We start from the raw sequence: 25,399 nt of genomic DNA, 5'->3' as shown, positions 1-25,399 counted from the left end.
TCCAAAAGGATACTTTCACCTATTACTAACTGCCCATGGAAATGTGCTTTCATGCTGACATCTTTCAATTCAGCGTAGTCATTATTTCCCATCTATCACTTTAGGTTTGATGGATAGCACTGCATGCAAAGATTTGTTTGTCCTCTGCTGCAAAGTGATTCTGCCCTCTGCTGATCTGAACTATGTAGTGCAGGGAAATGAACAACAGCTCTAGAAAGCTTATCTTTTAAAAAAGTCTGCTGCAGTGCAGCAAAAATGACCTTATGTGTCATACTGTGATCTCACTCATGCTATGCTATGGTGTAAAGAGGGTAAAACTGGACATGGTGCAGAGTTTACAACTGCTTGCATCTGGTATGCACACCCACTAAAATAATCAAAAGTGCAATGCTATACACCTTATGGGGTGTTCATGAATTCAATAGGGCTTACTTCTGAGATGTGTAAAGACTGCATGTTTTGTAGCTTTTTAGAAATGGAGAAGTCATACAATAATGGTTATGAACAGTCATATCTTTCAAATATGATTATTCTTGTGAAGAGACTTGAAATATTAAAATTACATTGTGTGTTTCTATTTTTGAAATAATATAAAATTTTGGAGCAATGGAAAAATTTGGACAGAATATAAGAGTGATTTTTATTTGTTTGTGTGGTATCTAAATTTGGTCAACATAATTTCTGAAACCAAGAAAAATATTTTTAAAGGAGCAATTGTTTCATATTTAGAGTATACAGTGGGCCCTTGATCTTTGTTGGGGTTTGGTTCCAGGATGCTTCATAGATACCAGATTTCAATTATATGCAATGTGTTATTATATATATAAAGTTGTGCCCCTTGTGTAAAATGACAAAACCAAGATTTTATTTTCAACTTCTTTTTGCGGATAGGGGAATAAATTCAATGTATTTTCTTATATTACCTGAGTACATGAAACACATGATAGGATACAATACAAAATTAGTTTTCCTTTAAGAACAATATTTTTATGTAAGTGGGAAATATTTATACAAAAGGATTGGACCAAAGAGGCATGTAGTAAGGGGCCCCACAAACAAGTCTACGGTTTTTTCAATATCAATTTCGCAATTTGGAAAATTGAGCGATGTGCAAAAATTAGGAGAGTTGAAGGATAGCATGCTACTACACCCTCTGATGGCTGCTTTGTGGTACAACACCCCCTATTTAAGAGGTTTGCACTTTTTTATGTAGAATGGTTGAAGATTATTACAATAGCAGTCACCAGGGGATTGAAAAAATGGAGGGCTATGTAAAGGGATATTTTCTTCTTTTTTACCCCTCCCCCAATAGTTTGTTGTTTACTCCTGTCAAGTAATCTTGGACTTATGGTGACTCTATGAGAGTCCTCCAAGTCACTATCATCAACCCCTGTTCACGTATTGCAGCCTGAGAGATGTGGCTTCCTTGATTGAGTCTATCTGGTTGTAATGTGGTTGTTCTCTTTTCTTACTGTCTTCTGTCTTACAAGCATTACTGTATTTTCTACTGAGTCATGCCTTCTCTTGATTAGCTAAACTACAACAACCCCAGCTTGGTCATCTTGGCTTCTAGACATCAAGCTTGATTTGCTCTTAGGTCCATTTATTTGTTTTTTTAGGAGTCCATAGTGTCCATAGAACTCTTTTGCAGCACCGCATTTCAAACACATTGATTTTCTTTCTACCTGATTTCTTCATTATCTAGCTTTCACAATGATACATAGGAATGGGAAATACTATGGCACTAACAATCTTATATATAGTATTCAATTATATATCTTTTTGCTCCATAAATGGCAAAAGTCTTAATTGTTGAATTTTGAGTATCACTGCTTGCATGGGAAAGTAAAGCAATGGCCCTGTGGTTACTGCAATGAATGGTGTCCTCTTTTTGGGGGACTGTAACATATATTGAGCTTTTCCAATCAGTGAGCCATTACCACTCCCACCTTCTATCCCATACACTAATAAGTTTTAGTTGGAAGAAGAGAGTAGATTTTCTTCCTGTAGCTTGAAGCAGCTCTATTAATAGATCATGCTGACTTGATATGAAGGGTCACCTCACAGATTTGTAGGTCTGGATTATTTATTAGAACAGCACCTCCCCCCCCCCCCCCACCCACCCACTCACACATCTTATTGATCTTGAACACTTTCAAATGGAAAAGCAGGCTATAAAAGTACTAAAACACAACACTGACCCGGTCTATTTAAAGGATCATATTTCCCTATATAATCCTGTCTGAACTTTTCCCGGGAAGATTTGTTGGTATCAAAAAGGGAGAGTCTTCTCAGTGGCTACTCCCATACTTTGAAATTTCCTTTTTAGGGAGGCTATGATGGCTCCTTCCTTGATCTCCTGCTGTTAGCGCGTGAAAGCTTTTCTCTTTTGATGAGATATTAGCAACAGAATGATCTAACCTTTTGATAGCGTCTTGCTGATTTTTATCTTCTTTTTAACTGGTTTCAAATTGTTGTAATTCCATAGACAGTTATTATAATTTCCATATATTTCAATTATATTTTGTATGTATTGTAGCTTATATCGGGTTTATTATTTTGTAATCTTCCTTGGGAAATGGGTTGGATGGGTGATGGTGATAGCAATATCCAAAATGGATTTCCAGTTTATTTTCCACTTTAGTTTCCAGGACAGCAGTTAGAATAAGTTATGCATCTTGTAATCCAAATATACAGTCCATTTTGTTGTATCTATTAATGCTGTGTGATTGCTGGCAAAGGCTTGCACTGTAGCAATGGCTGTGAAACATTTTGAAAGGCTGTAATGCAGAAGTTTGTCTTGCTTGTCTAAAACTGAGGCTACACCACTCTTTGGAACTATAGAGTCATTTGCACCACATGAAACTGATTGTGGTCCTGCCCACAAAGCCTTTGATTCATTATGCTTGTTTTACAGAATTTTCTCCTTCACTTGAGTATCAGTTGTATATTGATCAGTCATGGCTCATGATGGACAGAGTGCTTATTGACAACTCTGGACTTTTGCATATGCAATAAATATAGGTTGATCAGCAGTCTCATAGAATGATTTCATTTATGCAAGGGAAGCACTGGATAGCCATCCTTCCATATTCACTGGAGTTCAAGTGAAATGTATAGGTCTTTACATGTGATTCTGTGATAAACTTATTTTGGAAGTTGACCATAGAATCATTCTAGAGGGCCTACAAAAATTGAGAAAGGAGTCCTCTTTAGGAATCTCTAGGTCCACTTTTGCAACTTTATCATCAACTTGTGGCCGATGTTGATCATAGAGTTGCACTTGAAGCATCCAGAGATTCCTAGAGGGAACATATTAAGAGAGAATTTGTTAAAAATCAAATCCACAAAAGCTAAAGCTGCAAATGTGAAGGGCTGACTGTACTCATTTATTCAGGAGAAGTACTATCAAATAATAACTGGAGCGGGACGGGTGGAGTTCACCTTAAATCCAATTCAGTTTTGCTGGTTTGTGATTCTTGATGCTCTTGTATTAATCAAGTAACATTCCGAGGACTTGAATTAGATATACAGCAGTCTGACACAGATTAAACCCATCAATGGAAAATAAGTCTCCATTGTGATTAATGTTAAGAAGCAGGCTGCATCTTCATGTTCAACAAGATGCTGACACTTAATTACATTTTGGATGCTGAAATAAAACATACTTTAGATGGAAACACTGCTGTTCTTCTTCATTGCTATTCTTCAAGGGTCTTCAGGTATCTTTTTGCCCAAATAGTTAATTTTTTGCATTGTTTCTTTTGCCAGATTCCTGTATCATTGGTGACCGGCCCAAATTACAAATAAAGAACTCCACTTTCTGTATGAGTGCCTATCCAAACTTGACAATGGTAAATTACACCACCAGCCATGTCAACAAAACCTTTGTCAGTGGCAGTGAAGAGTACTTCAAGTAAGATTTTTTAAAAGTTCTTTTTGGACCAAACAATTAAAAAAGGAAATCTAAGAATAAGTCACTGGTTAAACATTTCTGTTTATTTATATGCATAAAGATTTTTCAGTTACACATTATGCTAACCAACATTGCTTAATTTAAAATATAGCCACCAGTTTTATTTTATTTTTATTTATTTACTTTGCTTATATACCGCTGTTCTCAGCCCGGGGGCGACTCACAGTGGTGTACAACATAGGAAGAACAAAATTCAAGACACAGTATAAAACAATTCACAGTCCAACATTACACAAAAACATCGTCATTACTACGAAAACCATTCAGCGTTGTCTCATCGTCCAAACCACAATCCAGTATCATTTCCGTTGTTCCATTCCTATAGTCATTACCAATCATTGCACTTCTTGTTCGAAAGCCTTCTTGAACAACCAAGTCTTTAATTTCCTGTGGAATATCACCAGGGAAGGAGCCAGTCTAATGTCCATGGGAAGGGTGTTCCACAGCCGAGGAGCCACCACCGAGAAGGCCCTATCTCTCGTCCCCGCCAGCTGTGCTTGTGAAGCAGGTGGGATCGAGAGCAGGGCCTCCCCGGAAGATCTCAAAGTCCTGGTGGGCTCGTAGGTCGAGATGCGGTCAGATAGGTATCTTGGGCCAGAACCGTTTAAGGCTTTATAGGCCAACACCAGCACCTTGAATTGATCCCGGTAGCAAATCGGCAGCCAGTGGATCTGGTACAACAAGGGGTTGTATGCTCCCTGCGTCCCGCTCCTGTTAGTATCATGGCTGCCACACGTTGGACCAATTGAAGCTTCCGGGCCATCTTCAAAGGCAACCTCACGTAGGGAGCGTTGCAGTAGTCTAAACGGGATGTAACCAGAGCGTGGACTACCGTGGCCAAGTCAGACTTCCCAAGGTACGGGCGCAGCTGGCGCACAAGCCTTAGCTGTGCAAATGCTCCCCTGGTCACCGCCGAGACCTGGGGCTCCAGGCTCAGCGATGAATCCAGGATCACACACAAGCTGCGAACCTGCACCTTCAGGGGGAGTGCGACCCCATCCAGCACAGGCTGTAACCCTATGCCCTGTTCGGCCTTGCGACTGACCAGGAGTACCTCTGTCTTGTCTGGATTCAATTTCAATTTGTTTGCCCTCATCCAGACCGTTACAGCGGCCAGGCACCGCTTCAGGACCTCGACAGCCTCCTTAGTAGCAGGTGGAAAGGAGTGACAGAGTTGGATATCATCTGCGTACAGGTGACACCGTACCCCGAAACTCCGGATGATCTCTCCCAGCGGCTTCATGTAGATATTAAACAACATGGGAGACAGTATTGAGCCCTGTGGAACCCCACAAGACAAAGGTTGTGGGGTTGAACAGGTGTCCCCCAATAACACCTTCTGGGATCGGCCCTCCAGGAATGACCGGAGCCACTGTAAAACAGTACCTCCAAGACCCATCCCCGCGAGGCGTTCCAGAAGGATACCATGGTCGACGGTATCGAAGGCCGCTGAGAGGTCCAGCAGCACCAACAGGGACACACTCCCCCTGTCGAGCTCCCGGCGCAGATCATCCACTAAGGCGACCAAGACTGTCTCAGTTCCATGTCCCGGTCTGAAACCAGACTGTGCCAAATCCAGATAATCCATGTCTCCCAAGAATACCTGGAGTTGTGAGGCCACCACGTGTTCCAGGACTTTGCCCAAAAAGGGGGGATTGGAAACTTAAACATCCTCTTTTCAGACTCATCAAAGATCATTCACTGAATGAACATCACATGGTATATTATTAGCCAAACAAAAAACTATAATTACAACTTCTATAGTTTCTTTCTATTCATTGATAGAGTGCATAGACTTCCATTTAGATTTATCGTTCATATACTGGACTTCAATAATGAGTTGATTGCTGCTGAAATGTAAATCAAATACAATTTAATGGAATGTGGCTTATCTATCTATTAGGGCTGGGCGGTTTCGTTTCGTTAATTCGTAATTCGTTAATAATTCGTTAATTTTTTCAATTACAAAACGATAACGAACCATTCTGGAGCAATTATTTAAAAAAATGAATTTTCAAAAACGTTTTGTAAATGCTTCGTATTTCGATATTGTATTTGTTTCGTTATTGTTTTGAGGTCGTTTCGTTATTATTTCCGCATGTCTGGGCCAGTTTTATGGTTTAATTAGTGAAAAAAAATTATAATATCACACCAACAGTCAACAACAGAGGGAGAGGGAAGCTTCAGAAGGTTTTGGATGTTTTTTAGCGTATTTCGCGGTCGCATCCGCCATTAACGAATCGATTCGTTATTGTTTCGGAAATCAATTCGTTAATTTTTTACCATTTACGAAATTTTGTAAATATCAAACTTTTTAAAAGGAAAATTTTGTAATTATTTTAAATATCGAAACAAAAAAAAACCCCAAATACAAATCGATTTTAGAAACAAATTTTTTCATTGTTACCCAGGCCTACTATCTATCTATCTATCTATCTATCTATCTATCTATACACACATATACATACAGACACACAAACACCCTAGAAAAACAGCACATAATTCTGGAATTCAAGAAACAAACATGCTGTCCAATGGTTGGGATATAATCTTTTAATCTTGGTACAAGTGCCAAAAAGTTACATTTAAGTCCTGGTTCCTTAAAACCGACACCATGTAAGGAATCATGGATTTACTTAACAGGATGGTTGTAAGAATTTAAAAGAGGCTTTGTCACAGAAATGACTGAACTGAGTCTGAGGGACTGGCTGCGCCATAGGGAAAAAGACCATGGAGATAGATAATGCAATATTTGCTTAGTTCACAGACTTATTTATATTTTAACTGCTTATTTTACCTATAGGCCTCCTTATAGCACGGCATTATCTGAATAGATTACAAAATACAACAGCAATGTAATTATATATAACAAAAATAATTGTACAATGTGCCCTTGGTATTTGCTGGGTTATCCAGGATCTTACCATGGATATAAAAATCCACAGATGTTCATGGGCTGTTATTTACAAATGTATGGTATGTATAACAAAATGATGTCTGTTATATAAAACAGCAAAATCACAGTGCACTTTTTGGCTTTTTGGGAATATGTTCAAGCCTTCTCTGTGAGAAACAGCTCCTCTTTTGCACTATGATCAGCCTGCTGAGAAAGCTGCTTCTGCAAAGCTTTAGTCTTTATTCATGTTAACAGTAAGAACTTAAGTTCAGACATTCTAGATTAAAATAATGTCTATCTATTTGCCTATAGGTGCTTTTGCCTATATTGAATGCCTGCTATATACTCCACATATTTCTGAAAGTAGCACATTTCCATTTGACCTCTACAGTTGTGAAGCATACAATATTTGTATGTTTTTTTTTCAAAATCGTGATGCAAAAGTTAAATAATAATGTTGCAGTACTTATAGAAAACTAGAATTATATGTATTTAACTTCATACAAATGACTGTACTTTGGAATGTAGCCCACAATGATCCACAATGATGTTTTGACCACCAGGTACCACGTATTGAAGATTTCAGCAGGGATTGAATATCCTGGTGAAATCCGATGGCCTTTGGCACTGGCTCTCTTTCTGGCTTGGGCAATCGTGTATGCCTCCCTGGCTAAAGGAATAAAGACTTCAGGAAAAGTAAGTGAAAATCTGCCTTCAGATCGAATGTTAAGTTTAAAGATCTATTGATGGTTTACACATTGTACTAAATATTTAGTGCTTAATAGCTTATTGAGAAATGTGATACTAGCACGTTAGTTTGTTTGCAGCTGAAGAAAAGTTGAGGGTTCATTGAGACACTTATTGGCTATGCTCCTAAATGCTTGTTTTTCATATGTGGATTTTTCATGGAATGCCATCTATACTTCCTGTCCTTTTGGATTTAAAAAGACAGAACTACATTAAAAAGATTAGCATACACGTATAAAGTGTATTTATATCTTCATATTTGACTATGAAGTATAAAAGACAATGATGACCAGAGTAGGAAAGGACAATGACAATGCTGGATGGATTATGGATTTATGAATTGGCGAACGTTGACCACAAGATGATTTTATTGCTGCTATTGTATTAATTTGATTGTTTTAACTAGTTATAACTGTTGTCTTTATATTGTATTTTGTATATTGTTTTAAGTGAACTGTTGGGCATCGAATTGTGCCTTTTGTAAGCCGCCCTGAGTCCCCCCTAGGGTGTTGAGGAGGGCGGGATAGAAGGACTCCAAATAAATAAATAAATATGAAGTATGATTAAATTATGTAGTCAAAATATGGATCCCAGTCATAACAGTGTGATGCAGTAGTTCTCTGTTATCCTCAAACACCACAACATAACAAAGTTATGTGATAGTTCAATCTTATGTATGTCCATTACCTATTTTGAAGTAGGCTCAGCTAAACTTAATCCCAAGCATATACATTATAAAGATCACAGACTTGGTATTATTAAATGTCAATAAAGGCTGATGATCTGGTGCACAAGATGTCTGCTCTGCTAATGTTTTATCAAGATCTGTTTGGTTAAGCATTACACTCATGAAGACCTGTTTAATTGATAATCTGTTATCTCTATAAGTCTCAATATCATTGACTCTCTGCATATGTAATGGTTTATTATAGACAGTAAGGCACTAACACTACTTACAAGAGCAATGCCAGTGAGTAATTCTTTGTCTATGTATGGTCTCTTTAGGTGGTGTATTTTACTGCTACATTCCCTTATGTAGTGCTTATCATCCTGCTCTTCAGAGGAGTAACCCTTCCAGGAGCCGGGGCTGGAATCTGGTACTTCATCACACCTAAGTGGGAGAAACTAACTGATGCTATGGTGGGCTTATAATTCCAGTTCTAGCACTCTAATAGGGTGAATAACTCATATGAACCTATTATTTGTTGTATATTAGAAAAGCTAACAGAGATGTAGGAACAATATTGTGTTAGTTTCATGCTATCTTTTATAATTAAACTGTTATGCATCTTTGCATTACACTTTTATAAAATTCATTATTTGCTTCCTTTTGGTACATGCTTTGGTGGGTAACATCAACTCTCAGTGCAAGGATGTGCAACATGACCATAAATATGTAGAATTGTCCTCAGGCTGTTTTTGCCCCATATCCATGCAGTATTCTGGATGGAATTAAGGGTCTGAGAGAAGGATATGAAAAAATCACCTGATCACCTGTCGATTTATAATACAAGATGTAGTGATTTTGCATTACAGTAGATAGCACCCAAACTTTGTGGAGATACCTTTAGTCATGATTAAATATAATTCAATAGAAAAGCATTGCTGGAACCCACCAATAACTGTCTAGTTCCAGTAACAACAAGCTATTTTATGATGAATCTCTACTTGACCTTAGAAACCTTTTGGATGACCTTGGGCAAGTCACTCTCTTTTAGCTTCAAAGGAAGGCAAAGACAAACCTCCTCTGCCAAGGAACCTCTTTGTCTTAAGATGGCCAGAAGTCAGAAACAACTTGAAGGCACACAGTAATAACATTTTTTTTTAAAAAAAGGAAGGACATAGCCCTTATAAGATTTCTTTAAAGGAAACATCAACAGCAATATTTAATAAACAACAGTAGAAAAACTAATACTGCCCAGGATCATTTTATAAAGATAGCCATATAATTTTTTTCAAAATATTTTCAGAGCAAAATACCAATGCCTGTCTGATCTTGACAACTAGGCAGGATTAGCCATGATTAGTACTTGAGTGGGAGACTGCCAAGTGGGTGGGAGATTGCCAAACCACCTCCAAGGACTGCCTAAGAAAAATCTATATTCATGAGGTCATCATAAATTGACAAGCAACTTGAAAGTCCATGCACACACACAGGCACACACACAGAGCACTATTAAACCATTAAGGGAAAAGATATTTGAAACCAATTGATTTAAAAAAGTATGTCTTGAAGGCCAATAAAACATGGAAACCTCAACTGGTGCAAAATAGGGCAGATGGATTACTATGACGAATTGGAGATTGGAGTGGTCCGAAAACACCTCCACTAAATTTAGTTCTCTATAATTCACTAGTTTTCATCATTACAGAACTTTATATCCAACGCTTGGTGCACTAAAGGATTTTCTTATCCTATAGGAACCATCACAATTGTTCAGATGATGTTTACAGACTTGGAAGTTAGGAAGGTTGTGATCTAAAGATCTTCTCTATGATGGTGCTCACATGAAAGCATTTCTTCTTCTGAGATTTACCAACTCTGGATTTACCATCCAGAGTTGACATCTAACTTGACAGTGATGTCAACTCTGGATGATAAATAAATGGTTGCTTTCTGCTGTTTTATCTGATCATATTGATTTTATTTATCTTATCAATGTATTGATATTTCATTATGTTTTGCATCCTCTTTTAAATTATGTTTTTGTATTTCATTGGAATGGGGGATTTCTGTAAAATTGGAAAGCCATGATGTAAATATCTGAAATAATTAACTCTTCTACTTGGAAGAAAAACTAATTAAGCATAAAGGAAATGCTATTTAACTGCTACTGTACATTGATGTTGCAACTTTGAAAAGGAATTGATACCATTGATTTTAGGCTACCTTTGGTTTAAATCAGTGCTTCCCAAATTTTAGTCCACCAACTGTTTTGGACTTTAATTCCCCAAAGCCCCAGCCATCTTGACCAAGAATGAGGAATTCTGGGAATACAAGTCCAAAACATCTAGAAGACCAAAGTTTGGGAATAACTGATTTAAACGGTATTAATATAGGCAACCCACATCCATATGTAGAGCAAGACTATTACTTGATTACAACACCCCAAAATTGTTCTATGAACAATTAGTGAGAATATCATTCCTTCTTGATAGTTCTTGTGAATGAACATGATCTTCTTAATCATATCAGTTCATACAGAGATGTGTTCTTGTCTTAAATATAATTACTAGTCCTGATTAGAGTAGGCCAGTTAAATCAATGGGGATTTGGTAAGTAGACATGTAAGTACCATTGATTCAGTGGTTCTACTGGTTGGATTTAGATGTATGTTTCATAAATATTCTACCTTCTAGCTACTAGGCTTTATTACAGAAGAAATCCAGATGTTTTGGATTTCAACTTCCAGAAGCCCCATCTGACATAGCCAATGGTAAGAGATTGTATTAGTTTGATCCAAAATACCTAGAAGGCTAGAAAAGTGGTGGGCAACTGTGGTGAGGAACAATATTTATCTCAAAGTTCAACTGTAGGCCACAGAATTGCAGTTTTCAGCCAAATATGTATCTCCAAATTAACCAGGCACAGGAAAAAAAAAAACAGGTTTTGATTTCCTGATTCTTTTGGTGTCATTTTAAGGTGATATTTTTCACTGGCAATACATTTTGGCAATTCCAGAGGTTTGGGGAGGAGTGCATAAAGGCATAATGACATTTCAAGTTGCGTTTTTGACATTTTCCAGGTGATCATTCATAAAAAAATATTTTCAAAATGGTGGTAGTAGGGTCTGGAACTTAGTAGAACTCGGGGAGGATTGAGTAGATCAAAAAGGGATTGGGAGAATGCTTTCCCTACTCCTGGCCTAAAGGATCCCCATCATTTTCCTATAGCTAAGCAATGAATGATATCAGGAGCCCAATTACAGCATACAATTGTAGTAATGTGATTCTTCTTTAACTGCTATAGTTGCATCCTCTGTCACCCTGGGGTTTATAGTAGTATGGTGAGGTATTAAGGATCTATGCCTAAGAATTCTAAGTGCCCCTCCCTAAACTTCCAGTTCAAGGATTTCATAGAGTCAACCCAAACCACATAAAGTGGAATCATGACACTCTAATTGTGTTGTGCAAAAGGCCCCCAGGGCTTGATCGGCATGGACAGTTTATCACTGACTGGATTATCCCAACCTAATTATGTCAGCCATAGTAACATTTAGGACCTCATCACATTGATGAGGTCCTCTAGTCGATTCACCATCCCCATGGCAAATTGGCAGAGCAGCAGGGCAATCCCGATGCCCCACCTCACCCACAGCAATGCTTCCCCATCACACATGGGGAAGCATTGCTGCGAAGGTTCCCCCTGCACTGTCTTGGATTGCAGTGGAACACAGAAGCCTCCTATCTTCCTGGTGCAGCATTATCGGATGCTTGCATCCCAGCTGAGTCATGGAGCCCCACTGGAAGTGAGCTTGCATTGTCTGATTGGGGCGAGGGGGGGGGGGGGCAAGTTTCATGGATCAACTGGAGTGAAAGAATCTTACAACACTGACAACCACTCGTTTGATGAGGTCATTAGAAAGCTACTTATCAGTGTTGTGTCAGTACTAAAGCAGAACTCCTTTGTGTTGTCAAAGGCTTTCATGGCTGGAATCACTGGGTTGTTGTAGGTTTTTTGGGCTATACGGCCATGTTCTAGAAGTATTCTCTCCTGATGTTTCACCTGTTTCATCTGTGGCAGGCATCCTCACTACCTCTGACGATGCTTGCCATAGATGCAGGTGAAACGTCAGGAGAGAATGCTTCTAGAACATGGCCATACAGCCCAAAAAACCTACAACAACCCAGAACTCCTTTGCTATGTCCTATATTTTCGAACATCACATATTCTTGACTTCAACGATTCCACTTAATTCTGCTGCTTAAAGCTACCTGCTTTGCCTAGCTAATTGGACCCAGTCTTTACATATAGCATCTTGGATAACTCCATTGAATCACAGTCCAGATCATTAGTTACATATTTACCTTTGTAGAACCTGTAACCTTTTCTTTGAATGCGATTTTCCGGAGTCTTGGCAGGGGGTTGGACTGGATGGCCCACAAGGTCTCTTCCAAATGTGTGATTCTATGAATCTATGAACATTTTTGATGTTTTCATTAATCATCTCCATTGGACATTTTTAGGTGTGGAAGGATGCTGCCACTCAGATCTTTTTCTCTTTGTCTGCGGCATGGGGTGGTCTGATTACTTTGTCTTCCTATAACAAATTTCATAACAATCTATACAGGTAAGTTGCAGCACGTTCAACAAAACTTTTGGTTTTCTGATAACTGGTTGGTTAAATTGATTTCAGAAGCATATAGAACTGAATAGATTTAGATTGAATCTATGTATTCAGAGATATCACATAGTTCAACAATTTAAAACTCTGAGGAGGTTATTACATACTACCACACTTGTGTCTCCAAATACCAGGGCATGATACTTCCTTTCCAATTATTTATTATTTATTTCCTATATTTATACCCCACCCTTCTCACCCCCAAGGGGGGACTCAGGGCAGCCTCACAAGCACCATGCAGTGTCATCATAATAAAACAATCAACAATACATTAAAATATTAACAATATTAAAACAATTGATTAACACATGCCTATTAGAATCAGAGTCTAAAATCCAGCCCAGGTCAAATCATTGCTATAAGTGTTAAAATCTTCTTTTACTTGCTGCTCATTGAATGCTTGGTCCCAAAGCCAGGTCTTGATTTTTCTTCTAAAAGACAGGAGGGAGGTGGCCATTCTGATGTCTCTGGGGAGTGTTCCACAGGCAGGGGTCCCTGATGAGAAGGCCCTGTCCCTTGTCCCCACCAATCACGTTTGCGATGTCGGTAGGGTTGAGAGCAGGGACTCTCCAGATGATCTTAAGTTTAATCTTAAGTTTCATGATGGTTCATATCAGGAGATAAGTTCGGACAGGTAGTCTGGGCCAGAACCGTTTAGGGCTTTAAAGGTTAAAACCAGCACTTTGAATTGTGCTTGGAAGCTGATTGTCAGCCAGTGGAGCTGACATAACAGAGGAGTTGTATGCTCCCTGTACGCCACTCCAGTGAGCAGCGTGGCTGCCGACCATTGGACTAATTGAAGTTTCTGGGCAGTCTTCAAAGGCAGCCCCATGTAGAGTGCATTGCAGTAGACCACCGTGGCCAGATCAGTCTTCCCAGAGTATGGTGCACAAGCTCTCCTGGCCACCGCTGGGACCTGGGATTCCAGGCTCAGAGGTGAGTCCAGGATCACTCCCAAGCTGTGAACCTGCATCTCCAGGGGGAGATGCATCTCCAACACAGGCTGCAACCCTATGCCCTGTTCGGCCAACATATTGACAAGGAGAAGAAATGTCAGGGAATACATCTTCCCTGAAAAAGGTGTATGCATTGTTTTCATTTGTTACACAAGGTGTTTTTGACTGAACGTACTGGTCTGGGTAGTTGTGGTTGATACCTCATAGCCATCATACTTAATAACATCTTCTGGGGATGCCCCTTGTAACACCAAACTTGTAAATACATGCAGCCCACCTTCTGTGTCTTCATAAGTCCCCAAGTTTTTGGTTTTTCTTTTGTGATTTCATGCCAATTCCACATTGCCCCTAAATCCCAGGATCTGATCCCAGATTATTGTATCTCTGATTATCTGGCAATTGAGACTCAGTTTAAAGCAGATAATATGGGATCAGATACTTGGATATAGGGCAGCGCAGAAGGGGTATCTAAGCCTGGGATAGTCTTGATCTGGTAATCTTATACTATATACTGGGAGTTCTTGTACATAGAAAAGCTTTCTACAGAAAAAAATGCGACCACCGTACACCACATAATAAAAAAGGTTCAGTCCAGAATTTCCCTTATCACATGATATTTCCGAACTTACTGGACCTGAAAGTTCTACATTTGTGTTTGCTCCCATGGCTAAGAAAATTGTGGCATCTTTGATCGGCATTGTGTTCAAGCTCGGTCCTAAACACAATTCCCTTCAAGTATGAAAACAGTATATTATCCGTAATTTAGAGCCTCAAAACCCATTGGACTCATGGGGCCTGTGTGTCCTACTTCCTATTGAATGTTTGTCCTAATTAAAAACCATCTAAATTGAAAGCTTACTAGGGAGTTGTCAAGAACCAGGGATAGCAGCATGAAATACAGCATAAGTCTATCTCTGCTGGAAAAAGTCTAGAGACATAGAAATAGGTCAGAATCCAGCTGTGTTGAGCACTCAGCACCAGCAAGAGTAATCTGCAGTTTCTGCTGCCGCTATTACTCTATCACTAGCAAGGTGATTATTCCTGCAGGTGCATTAACACCAAGTTCGGATTAAGGAAAGCTCTCTAAGGCCTTGTTGCTGAAACTCTCAATTAAAGGTAATTGATAAATTGATACCTTTCTACAGAGTTAAGAAAGAATCAAAATATTTTGCTTTTTTAAAAATTTTCCATTCTTCACATATAAACACAGCCCCAATACCTGTTTGGTTATTCAATACATTTCTATTCTGCCTGTTCCACCATTTGAAGAAACTAAAGTACTGTTCCATATCTGAGTGGAAGCCGCTAGAGGGAGCTAGAGAGATAAGAATAGTCCATTTTAAAGGGGGGGGGGCATTGAAGGAGGAAAACAATTTTTCCCATTTTCACTGGTTATGCCTCCCCCCCTGCTCATATCATAAACGAGGGTTGTTTCCACAATGGCGACATGGGTGGGGAGAATAACAGTAAAACAGGGGGAAATGGTTTAACTCCTTCGACCCACCCTCCACCCCCCATAAAATAGACTATCCTTCTTTCTCTAGCTCCCCCTAGTGGCCTCCACTTGGATAATGGAACGTACCAAAATAAAAAAATAATAATTAAAGAGGCAGTAAAAATGAACAAATTCAACAGTAGTAAGGAATAATATGCACACCAGAGCCTTCTCTGTGGTTGCTCATAGGCTGTGGCACTCCCTTCCATGGGAGATTTAGTTGGCCCACTTCCTTCTCCTTTTCTACCAGAAGTTGATGGCCTTTATATTCAGGTAGGCCTTTGATTTCAATTATGGGTTTGTTATTTTATAAAGCTATTTATTATAAACAGTCATAGTTTGGTTTTGGATTTTATGATTGGCCCCATTAGAAAAAGCATTTATAAAATCATATAGCTGATAGGGTGCAACTCCCATCTGTCAAAGCCTGATCAGGCTGTAACTCCCATTACCCCCAGATCTATCTGTTGTCGACCTCCCATTCATCCCAGATCTGCGTTGGTGGTAGTCAGAGATCTGCTCTTAAGTGGTCGGACAGATCAGCCTTTTTGTTGGGGTGCAACTTCAATCATCCCTGTGAAGTGAAGGGGGTAAGGATGTTGGGAAATACAGGCTGGTAAATAGGGTGAGTCATCTGATCAGGTAGGAGGAGAGGAATGCCTTCAGTTGTGGGTGGAACTCACACGGTTCTACAGATGTGGTTGGATTTCTATTCCCATTATCCTCTCTTAACTTGGCCAGTATTTTAAATTGGATCAGGAAGGGTATGTGTACCAAGTTGGATACAGATTCATCATAGGAAAGATACACACAGCTCACCGGATATGGGTGAACTACAATTCCCATCATTTTCTGTCCTTCCCTCCAAACCCCTCCAGTATTTTAAATTGGTTGTGATGGGTATGTGTGCCAAATTTGCACCAGATCTATTGTTGGTGAGATTCACATGGCTCTCTGGATGTGAGTGGATTAAAACTCTCATCATTCTCTATCAGGAACACCCAAACCTTTCAGTTAAGTTGGATCATGCTGGGTATGTGTACCAAGCAATGCCGGATTTAGGATTTAGGATTTAGGATTTAGCCCCGTGCTATAAGGCCCCTGTCTTGGGTTCTGAAGGAATTAGACCCAGTAGACTATCAACTCTATCATTATGTCTAGAATAGCTCAAAAACAGAATGCCAAGTGTGGCCTGGTCCATCAAACCATGTAGGAGCCTTTCTGGATCAAACATACATATAATATTTTTACACATAGGCATATTATTTTAAACATGTTTTTAACTTTTTAAAACCATAGTTTTTAAACTGTGCTATTATTTTCCTGCAAGTTAAATTTTTTAGCTTAATCTTGTTTTAAATTATTGTGAGGCACTTTGGATCCCGGCTCAGGGGAAAGGTGAAGTATAAATTCAACAAAATAATAATTTTAAAATAATGAGACTTAGAAATAAACTAAACATTAGTCTGAGTTTTAGTTGCTACTGCTCCTGTTGCTGAAAAGACAAGTTTATGCACACATATAAAATGAATCCATCCTTTAGCAGTGAAGACTTCTTTGTTAATCAACCATCAATATCCAATATAGTGACATTATTTGTATTTGGCTCTGGACTATGATCAGAACAAGTGTGCTGTAGAATATATGATAGTAAGCTTTCTTTGGAGGAACATTTGATTTGAATACTAGCATGGTCACTAGTATGGGCTACCTACCTGCATTATAGCATTGTGAAGATAAAATAGAGTTCAGAAACCTATGTGTTTTGAAGACAAAATGGCACCTGGTGTGAACTGTCCAGAGATTTTTTTAAGAGAGGTTAGAAATATTACATATAAATAATATTTCTTAACAAATCATTCATTCAGCTAAGCTGTTCCTATTGCTTAAAAGGATTAAAATGAGCTTCTTATTAATGGGAATCTCCATTTAATATAATTATGTTCTCACAGAGAGGAAAATACCTTGTTTTTTCTAGTACCTATACCTGAAGAATATAATTCTATGCAAAGGATTTTATTGCCTAATTATCTGGTCACAAAGGAAACATGACACAAAACAAACATTGGCAAGGACATCCATACATCCTGGACCTGCAGTTTGGGGAAGATCATTTAGTGTTTTCATCCAGTGAAAGCTTGGGTCTTAATAAACTACAAACTCCAGAATTCCACAGAATTTTGTCATGGCAGTTAAAGTGGAATAATAGCAGTATTACAGTGTAGTGTGGTAGGGTCCCACATCCAACACTAAAACACCTAAACCATGCTGGCTCTGAAAAGTGAAGAGGACTCCATTACCAGATATAAAGCAGCATCTGCTGAAATTCTCTCTATACAGCCATTAGAGGCAGAGGAACACCATCAAGTGTTTACTACGGCAGCCCTGGTTTCTACTAGTGGTAAACAAAGATGAATCTTTTTAGTAAATCTGAGTCCACAAGTAGGGAAAAGTGTCCCTTTGATTATCAAGGTTTCAAGCCATTTAGAGCTGTAAATGTCACTGTCAACACCTTGAGTTGAGGCTGGAAGACTGTTAGTAGCCAGTATGAATTTTGAAAAATTGGTGTTATACTGATGTTCCAGTTAGCAGTCTAGCTGCTGCATTTTGCTAATGTTTCTCTATTATCTTCAAGTACAGGCCAGTGTATCACACTATGGTCTCTTGGAGAGGTTACTAGTTCATGAAACCCCTGTGATCATGGAAGATCATAGCTGGCAGATCAGCTGAAACTGGCTCTAGTCACTCTCAGCCATGACAGAGTAGATATAGAATTTTCTCCAAGCTAAACATATGCCTCCTAGGGCAGAATGTAAACCCATCCAGGTTAGCTGCTTGGTCAGTCTCTAGCCTGGAAGCCACCATTCCACAAATTTTATTTTCACCAGGATTCATATTCAATTTATTGGTCCTTGAATAATAGAATCAGAAAATCATTGAGTTGGAAGAGACCTTGTAGGCCATCCAGTCCAACCCCTTGACTAAAATCAGGAAAACCACATTCCTCATCCTTTTCACTAGAGCACCAAGCCACTGGTGGAGTACATGCTAAACACAATTGATGCCAGCAACAAGGAGAGATAGAAATCTCAGCCAGTTCATCAGCTGTTAGGATTTCTGGGAGTTGGAGGCCAAAACATCAGTAGACCCACAGGTTGAGAACCACTGGTTTAGTGGTTTGGGTATTGGGCTATGACTCTGGAGAGCAGACTACCCATTTGACCATGGAAACCCAATCGGTGACCTTGGATGTGTTATGCACTCTGAGCACCAGAAAATAGCATGTCGAGTACTGCTTTAAGTTGGAAATGACTTGAAGGCATATTACAATGACTACCCAATCTCCAGATTCCCAATGTCCTCACTTATAGGCTTCATATATATCATGACTCCCATATCTTGAAGCGGGTCTCTGGCCCGGATCTTTAGCAGGCTGCACTCCTACCTCCAAAGTTCAAGGCACCGTGATGCTCTACAGCAGGGGTGTCAAGCTCATTTTCATGCAGGGCCACATCAGGCTGATGGCTGCTTTCAAAGGACGATTAAACCTGTGGACAGAGAATCCATGGCTACAGAGAGCCAACTATATTTTTTTTTACATAATAGTCATTGCTCTTCAGTTTTTACCCAGTTTGGATCCCCATATGTTACTGAATGACAACTCCCATCACTTCTGATTATCTGCCATGCACACGGGAAATAATGGGAGTTGACACTCAACAGCACTTTTGGCTCTGAGGATGAGGAAAGGTTAAAGGATATTTTAAAGTCAGACATCACATCCACAAGCCTTGCATCTGAGTTTAAACCTCACTATTCTGACTAAACAGAACAGATGTTACTGTATTACGACTTCCATAATCTCTGGTCATGATGTCTAATGGTGAGGAATACAGGAATTGTAGTCCAGCACCTGGAGAGCTACATAAAATGACAGGGTGGGCCAGATCTGGCCCATGGATAACAAGTCAGTTTTAAATGATGACACAAATGTAATATTTGTATTCCTTAAAAACTATATGTATTTACTCCAATTTTTGACTGTAAAATGTACAGTCAAAAATTATCCCAAAGTATATTTTCCAGCTTTTGTCAATTCAAATCTTTCAATAACTTCAAGAAAATTAACTTGCTTAGCTAAACCATTTTCGATGCACAAAATTGCTAAATGATTAGGTCACTCTTGATTATCTGTGCTTCTTTACCATGTTTTCAATTAATTTGCCAGTCTGCTGAGTAATCTTTAGCTGAAGAAACAGTACAAAACAGTTTAATGATGAAGCAGATATAGGCAAATATACCTTGCAATTTTCTGATTCTGTAAATTGCACTCAGATATTTAAATGTGTGTCTTTCAGTACCATAAACTGTCTTGTGAATATTTTTAGAGTGAAGGATTTGGTGCAGTAAGTATTATTTCTCATATATAATTCCAAGTTTTGCTGCACATGTTGTCCATCAGCATAAAAAAAGAGTATGAATCACAATAAACCTCAAAGAGGAAACAAAAGGTTGATTTTTTTTTTAGTGTTAGGAGTGACTTGAGAAATTGCAAGTTGTTTCTGGTGTGAGAGAATTGGCTTTCTGCAAGGATGTCACCCAGAGGATGCCTGGATGTTTTACCATCCTGTGAGAGGCTTCTCTCATGTCCCCACATGGGGAGCTGGAGCTGACAGATGGAAACTCACCCTGCCAGAATGATGAGAGGATAATGTAATGTGCCTAATAAAATAATTCAGTAGCACAGAAGACAGGATGGATAAGTCCAAGTTTTATAGTCACAGGAATGAATAGGAATTCCCCATCACCACTCTTAACCATGTTACCATTGAGCTAACATCCCATTCAATTTACAAATAAGGAGAAGGAGGGCAGGACCAATCCTGCAATTATAAGCAAATTTTGGCTGCCATCAAATAGCACCTGCTTGTCAGCTATTTACTTTGTATTTTCAATGTCAGGAATATGAAGAAGTGTTGGTGGGATTTCCCGCCTCATGTGCCAGGACAGCTTGGCTAGGTATGGCTGAAGAGGATTGCCTTTGCCTCTGCACCTCAAGTATGTCTTGGGCATCCTGGTGAAAGAAATTGAGCTCTCCCTAACTTCCCATGGTTTGATTTTTCAAAGACTATGTTGTTTTCTGTCAAGAACAGTATCAAAATTAGACTGAAAAAAACAGCATGTGCTAGGCCAGGAGAAGACAGAAAGTTCAGCTCCTGTCACCTGCTTTGTTGTAAACATTGGATTCCATGTCCTATTTTATACATGACTGGGTTAGATGCGCAAACAATAAACATAGCTGCTTTACTCTACCCCCAGACAGACCTCCTTTTATAAAAAGGGAGCAATTCTTCTAAGGTAGAATCAATAAAGATTTGATTTTTCTGTCATTTTTCTTGGTGATACCATTAGCCCCACCCAGCATTGGGACTGTGGCTGTTTTGGATGATACCAAAGTGTGTGTTTTGGATGATAACAAAGTTTGTACTGAAACAGTAAATTACATTTGAGATGCTGCTCTCTTTGACATAATCAGACGCTACTGTGGTTGCTATTCAGGCAAGCTCATATTCAGTCCAAATTTAGAAAAAAAAGTGTGTGTGTGAATATTAACAAAGGATAGTCTTGCGAGATGCCACATTTTAAAAGTAACCTTTCATGGAGTATTTCTGTCCAGGCCACTGCTGAAGGCATCTGCGACCTGCCGACTTGCCCACTGAGTGTCCTCAGTTCAGCCATAGACCTTTGATGCTGTCTTGCATTTAATGTCAAAATGACTGTAAAATTAATACAGAGTGCATGCATGTTCAAGCAGCTATGCCAGGCCCTCTTTGTGTGCTTTTTTTTAGCCTCAGGCCCAACCAGCACAATCTGATATTTTTGCAGTTCTTCATAACACATGCCCCAGTTCTGTCATCTTTTGAAGCAGATTTTAAAGATAAGAGTGGGGATTTCTCTGAAAAAGCTTATTACTGCATTTCATAACTCTTCACGTCTCTTTCTATCCTTCCCCAAAGCATTTATGTTCATGGAGGTATTTACTTTTCTGGGTGCTTTTTATTTTATGAGAAAGATACCACACTGAACTACTGCAATTTTTCTTGTCTTTATGAATTGATTTCATGATAAGCCAGGTTTTGCAAATGGCATTTGATAACATTGGATTTCCTTTTTTTGGGATCCATTTCAGCTGGTATTTTTTTTATCATGAAATTGTCAGTTGTGCTTTTTTTTGCTATTCATTCAACAGAGTTTTATTTTGTTATGTTCTTGTCAACTCTGTACATAGAATCAAAGAGTTGAAAGGGATTCCAACAGTCATCTAGTCCAACTCTTTGCCAGTATGTTATTCCATAACAAAAGTATAATCTGAGATGTGGTAATTCATTCTCTATTTTTAAAAGCTTCAGCAGAGGAAAGTTATCATCTTCCAAGACAGCAGATTCCACATTTGAACTGTTCTTGCCACCAGGAAGTTTTATTTTAATAGTCAGCCTGAATTTCTTTCTAAGTTGAATCTAATATTTGAGGTGGTGTCCCCTGGAGACGACTGTACCCTTATTGTCTCTCCCAAGTGGGAAGGAACATTCCCTTCATTTCACTGCAATCTGGGGACAACTCCTTAGCTAAGATTTTTGTCTTGATTTAATAACGGGAATATACTGGTACATGTGTGTGTTTGTAGACATACTATGAGAACTTTAGTTAGCACATAACTCTTGATAAAATTACCAGGGGATGTCCCAAGGTCTCAGGTTTTGTCTTGGAAGCCTTGAGGCCTGGGATGATCCTAAACTGGAAACCCTATCTGCAAATGATAGGGAGATCTCCCAATATGGGGGCATGATCTGCCTGGTGAGCTTTTATACACCAGTGGAAAACGCTGCTTCTGGTGATATTTCTGATTGGCATCTAGAACAGAGTTGAAACAGGCTGGTATCTGCTGGAGCCAAGGCACTCTAAGTTTCCTTTGAAAGCTGAAGATCAGATTCCTCATTTATACCCAGCCTAGAGAAGCCATTAACTTTTTTTCAAATTCAAACTAATGGGAGGCAAAATAAATACAGATTGTAAGTGGCAGGAAAAGAGAGGCAAGCCTGCTCTGCTGTCCATACCTTGATTGGTGTGAGTGGGCAGGACTTTGGAAGAGACAGATAATCTGTCACTTCACTGCCTCACCAATACACTTTGGAAGTGTTCGGCCTATTGTCTTCCTAAAAACCCACAATGAAACAATCCATACAAGGTTCCCTTGGGTGCAGATAATTAATGCTGTACTTGGGAGTTGCTGAAGTCTCGTTAGATTTGTTTTCTAATGATTGTTAACCTTTTTGGTGTGCGGCCATGATCAATAGTTCTTGGTCGCTTCTTGCATACTGATTAAGCCATCGCAGAGAGTTTTTCTCTCTGCAGATTGGAGATCTTTAACTTTGCCATTTTTGAGCAAAAGCAGCTTCACCACACTAGCACTGCAGTCCCAAGTGCATTAACTCAGATCAGTTGAGAACAATGTTTTACTTTCTGGTAGATCAGTTTAGAACTGCAGCTTCAAAAAGGACATTTTAGTTCCTGTTTCCACTCTTTTTTGACATCCCCTTTAGTGCCAGACAGAGAACCAGGCAAATAATTCATTTCAGGCTGATATGTTTATGCTATTATTTATATTTATTTAATTTCTATCCCATTTTACTCCTGTGTGGAACTGTCAAGGTGGCTGTTCCATTGCAGAACAGTGATAATCTGTCTTAAGCCTTCTTGGTGAAAAACAAAAGTAGTATACTTGGGATAATTTAATTTGATTTTATACAATTTTTCTTTTACAACAAGGTTAAAACAAGGTATGGCTAAAAAAAACCCTAATGACACAAAAGTTTAAAATACACAATTAAATATGCAATCAAATTAAAGAGGCATTCACTTAAAATAGTAGAATATAGTTTTGAAATATAATTATAGCACAAATCATATAAAAAGCCTCTTCTATGTATCTATTTAGTCACCAAATGCCTGTTTATATTCAAAGGTATTCATCCATCAGCAGGAGGATAATAGAAAGGGGGTCATCCTTGCTCCTGGGGAAGACAATTCCACCGCTGAGAAGACTGCTTCATGTGTCTAAACAAATCTGAGACAGTTGTGGAATTGGGAGGAACCCCCCTCCCAAGAATCTTAAAATCTACATAGCCTTTTATGAGGAGATGTGATTTTGAAGAGTATTGAATGTTCTAATTTCAGAAAATATTTCCTTGTAAGCATCAACACACAGAATGATGTAAAATTAGAGCATTCACTGTTGATAGAGTCTAGAAATCTGGATGCACTGTGGAACTTTAAGACAAGACCTCAATCCAAGGAACAGCACAACTGTGTTCGCAACACTGTTCTCATAACTATATATATAACACTGAATGGAACCTGTGCAAATGAAGTACTTTATTTGACTCAGCACAATACAAGTAAGATTATATAGCCATAATCTTGCGGGGAATGTCATTGATTTCAGTAAGGCCTTCTACAAGGTCCCCCATGACTTTCTGGCAAACAAACTAGTCCAATGTGGGCTAGGCAAAACTACGGTGAGGTGGATCTGTAATTGGTTAAATGGACGAACCCAGAGGGTGCTCACCAATGCTTCCTCTTCATCTTGGAAAGAAGGGACGGGCGGAGTGCTGTAGGGTTCCGTCCTGGGCCCGGTCCTGTTCAACATCTTTATTAATGACTTAGATGAAGGGTTAGAATGAAGTTCAACAGAGACAAATGCAAGATACTCCACTTGGGCAGAAAAAACAAAATGCAAAGATACAGAATGGGGGACGCCTGGCTTGAGAGCAGTACGTGTGAAAAGGATCTTGGAGTCCTCATGGACAACAAGTTAAACATGAGCCAACAATGTGATGTGGTGGCAAAAAAGCCAATGGGATTTTGGCCTGCATCAATAGGGGCATAGTGTCTAGACCTAGGGAAATCATGCTACCCCTCTATTCCGTTTTGGTTAGACCACACCTGGAATATTGTGTCCAATTCTGGGCATCACAATTCAAGAGAGATATTGACAAGCTGGAATGTGTCCAGAGGAGGGCGACTAAAATGATCAAGGGTCTGGAGAACAAGCCCTATGAGGAGTGGCTTAAGGAGCTTGGCATGTTTAGCCTGAAGAAGAGAAGGCTGAGAGGAGATATGATAGCCATGTATACATATGTGAGAGGAAGCCACAGGGAGGAGGGAGCAAGCTTGTTTTCTGCTTCCTTGGAGACTAGGACAATGGCTTCAAAGTACAAGAGAGGAGATTCCATCTGAACATGAGGAAGAACGTTTTGACTGTGAGAGCCGTTCAGCAGTGGAACTCTCTGCTCCAGAGTGTGGTGGAGGCTCCTTCTTTGGAAGCTTTTAAATAGAGGCTGGATGGCCATCTGTCAGGGGTGATTTGAATGCAATATTCCTGCTTCTTGGCAGGGGGTTGGACTGGATGGCCCATGAGGTCTCTTCCAACTCCTTGATTCTATGATTCTATAATAGCTAGTTTATTTCTTAGTCATATTATATGTCAGGCCAGTTTTTTCCTCCTGTCTCTTGAAGAAAGAACAGGAATAAAAAATCTTGATCATTGGTATAAAAATGTTGTTGTTCATTCGTTCAGTCGTCTCCGACTCTTCGTGACCTCATGGACCAGCCCACGCCAGAGCTCCCTGTCGGCCGTCACCACCCCCAGCTCCTTCAAGGTCAGTCCAGTCACTTCAAGGATGCCATCCATCCATCTTGCCCTTGGTCGGCCCCTCTTCCTTTTACCTTCCACCTTCCCCAGCATAATTGTCTTCTCTAGGCTTTGCTGTCTCCTCATGATGTGGCCAAAGTACTTCAACTTTGTCTCTAGTATCCTACCCTCCAATGAGCAGTCAGGCTTTATTTCCTGGAGGATGGACTGGTTGGATCTTCTCGCAGTCCAAGGCACTCTCAGCACTTTCCTCCAACACCACAGTTCAAAAG

At 39.4% G+C, this 25,399-nt stretch overlaps 1 protein-coding gene across 1 annotated transcript in view; it reads left to right on the top strand.

The window, feature by feature from the left end:
• SLC6A5 (solute carrier family 6 member 5) overlaps window positions 1-25,399 on the top strand; it is a 97,311-nt gene that overhangs the window by 25,683 nt on the left and 46,229 nt on the right. The window contains exons 6-9 of the mRNA XM_060765736.2: window positions 3,772-3,916; window positions 7,436-7,568; window positions 8,625-8,759; window positions 12,807-12,910. Of these exons, the coding sequence (XP_060621719.2) occupies window positions 3,772-3,916; window positions 7,436-7,568; window positions 8,625-8,759; window positions 12,807-12,910 (517 nt within the window). The remainder of the gene's footprint in view (window positions 1-3,771; window positions 3,917-7,435; window positions 7,569-8,624; window positions 8,760-12,806; window positions 12,911-25,399) is intronic.

Source organism: Anolis sagrei, chromosome 1 (genome assembly GCF_037176765.1).
Source record: "Anolis sagrei isolate rAnoSag1 chromosome 1, rAnoSag1.mat, whole genome shotgun sequence".
NCBI lineage: Eukaryota > Metazoa > Chordata > Lepidosauria > Squamata > Dactyloidae > Anolis > Anolis sagrei.
Note: the sequence above shows the minus strand (reverse complement) of the source record. Positions and strands in the feature narration are given on the sequence as shown.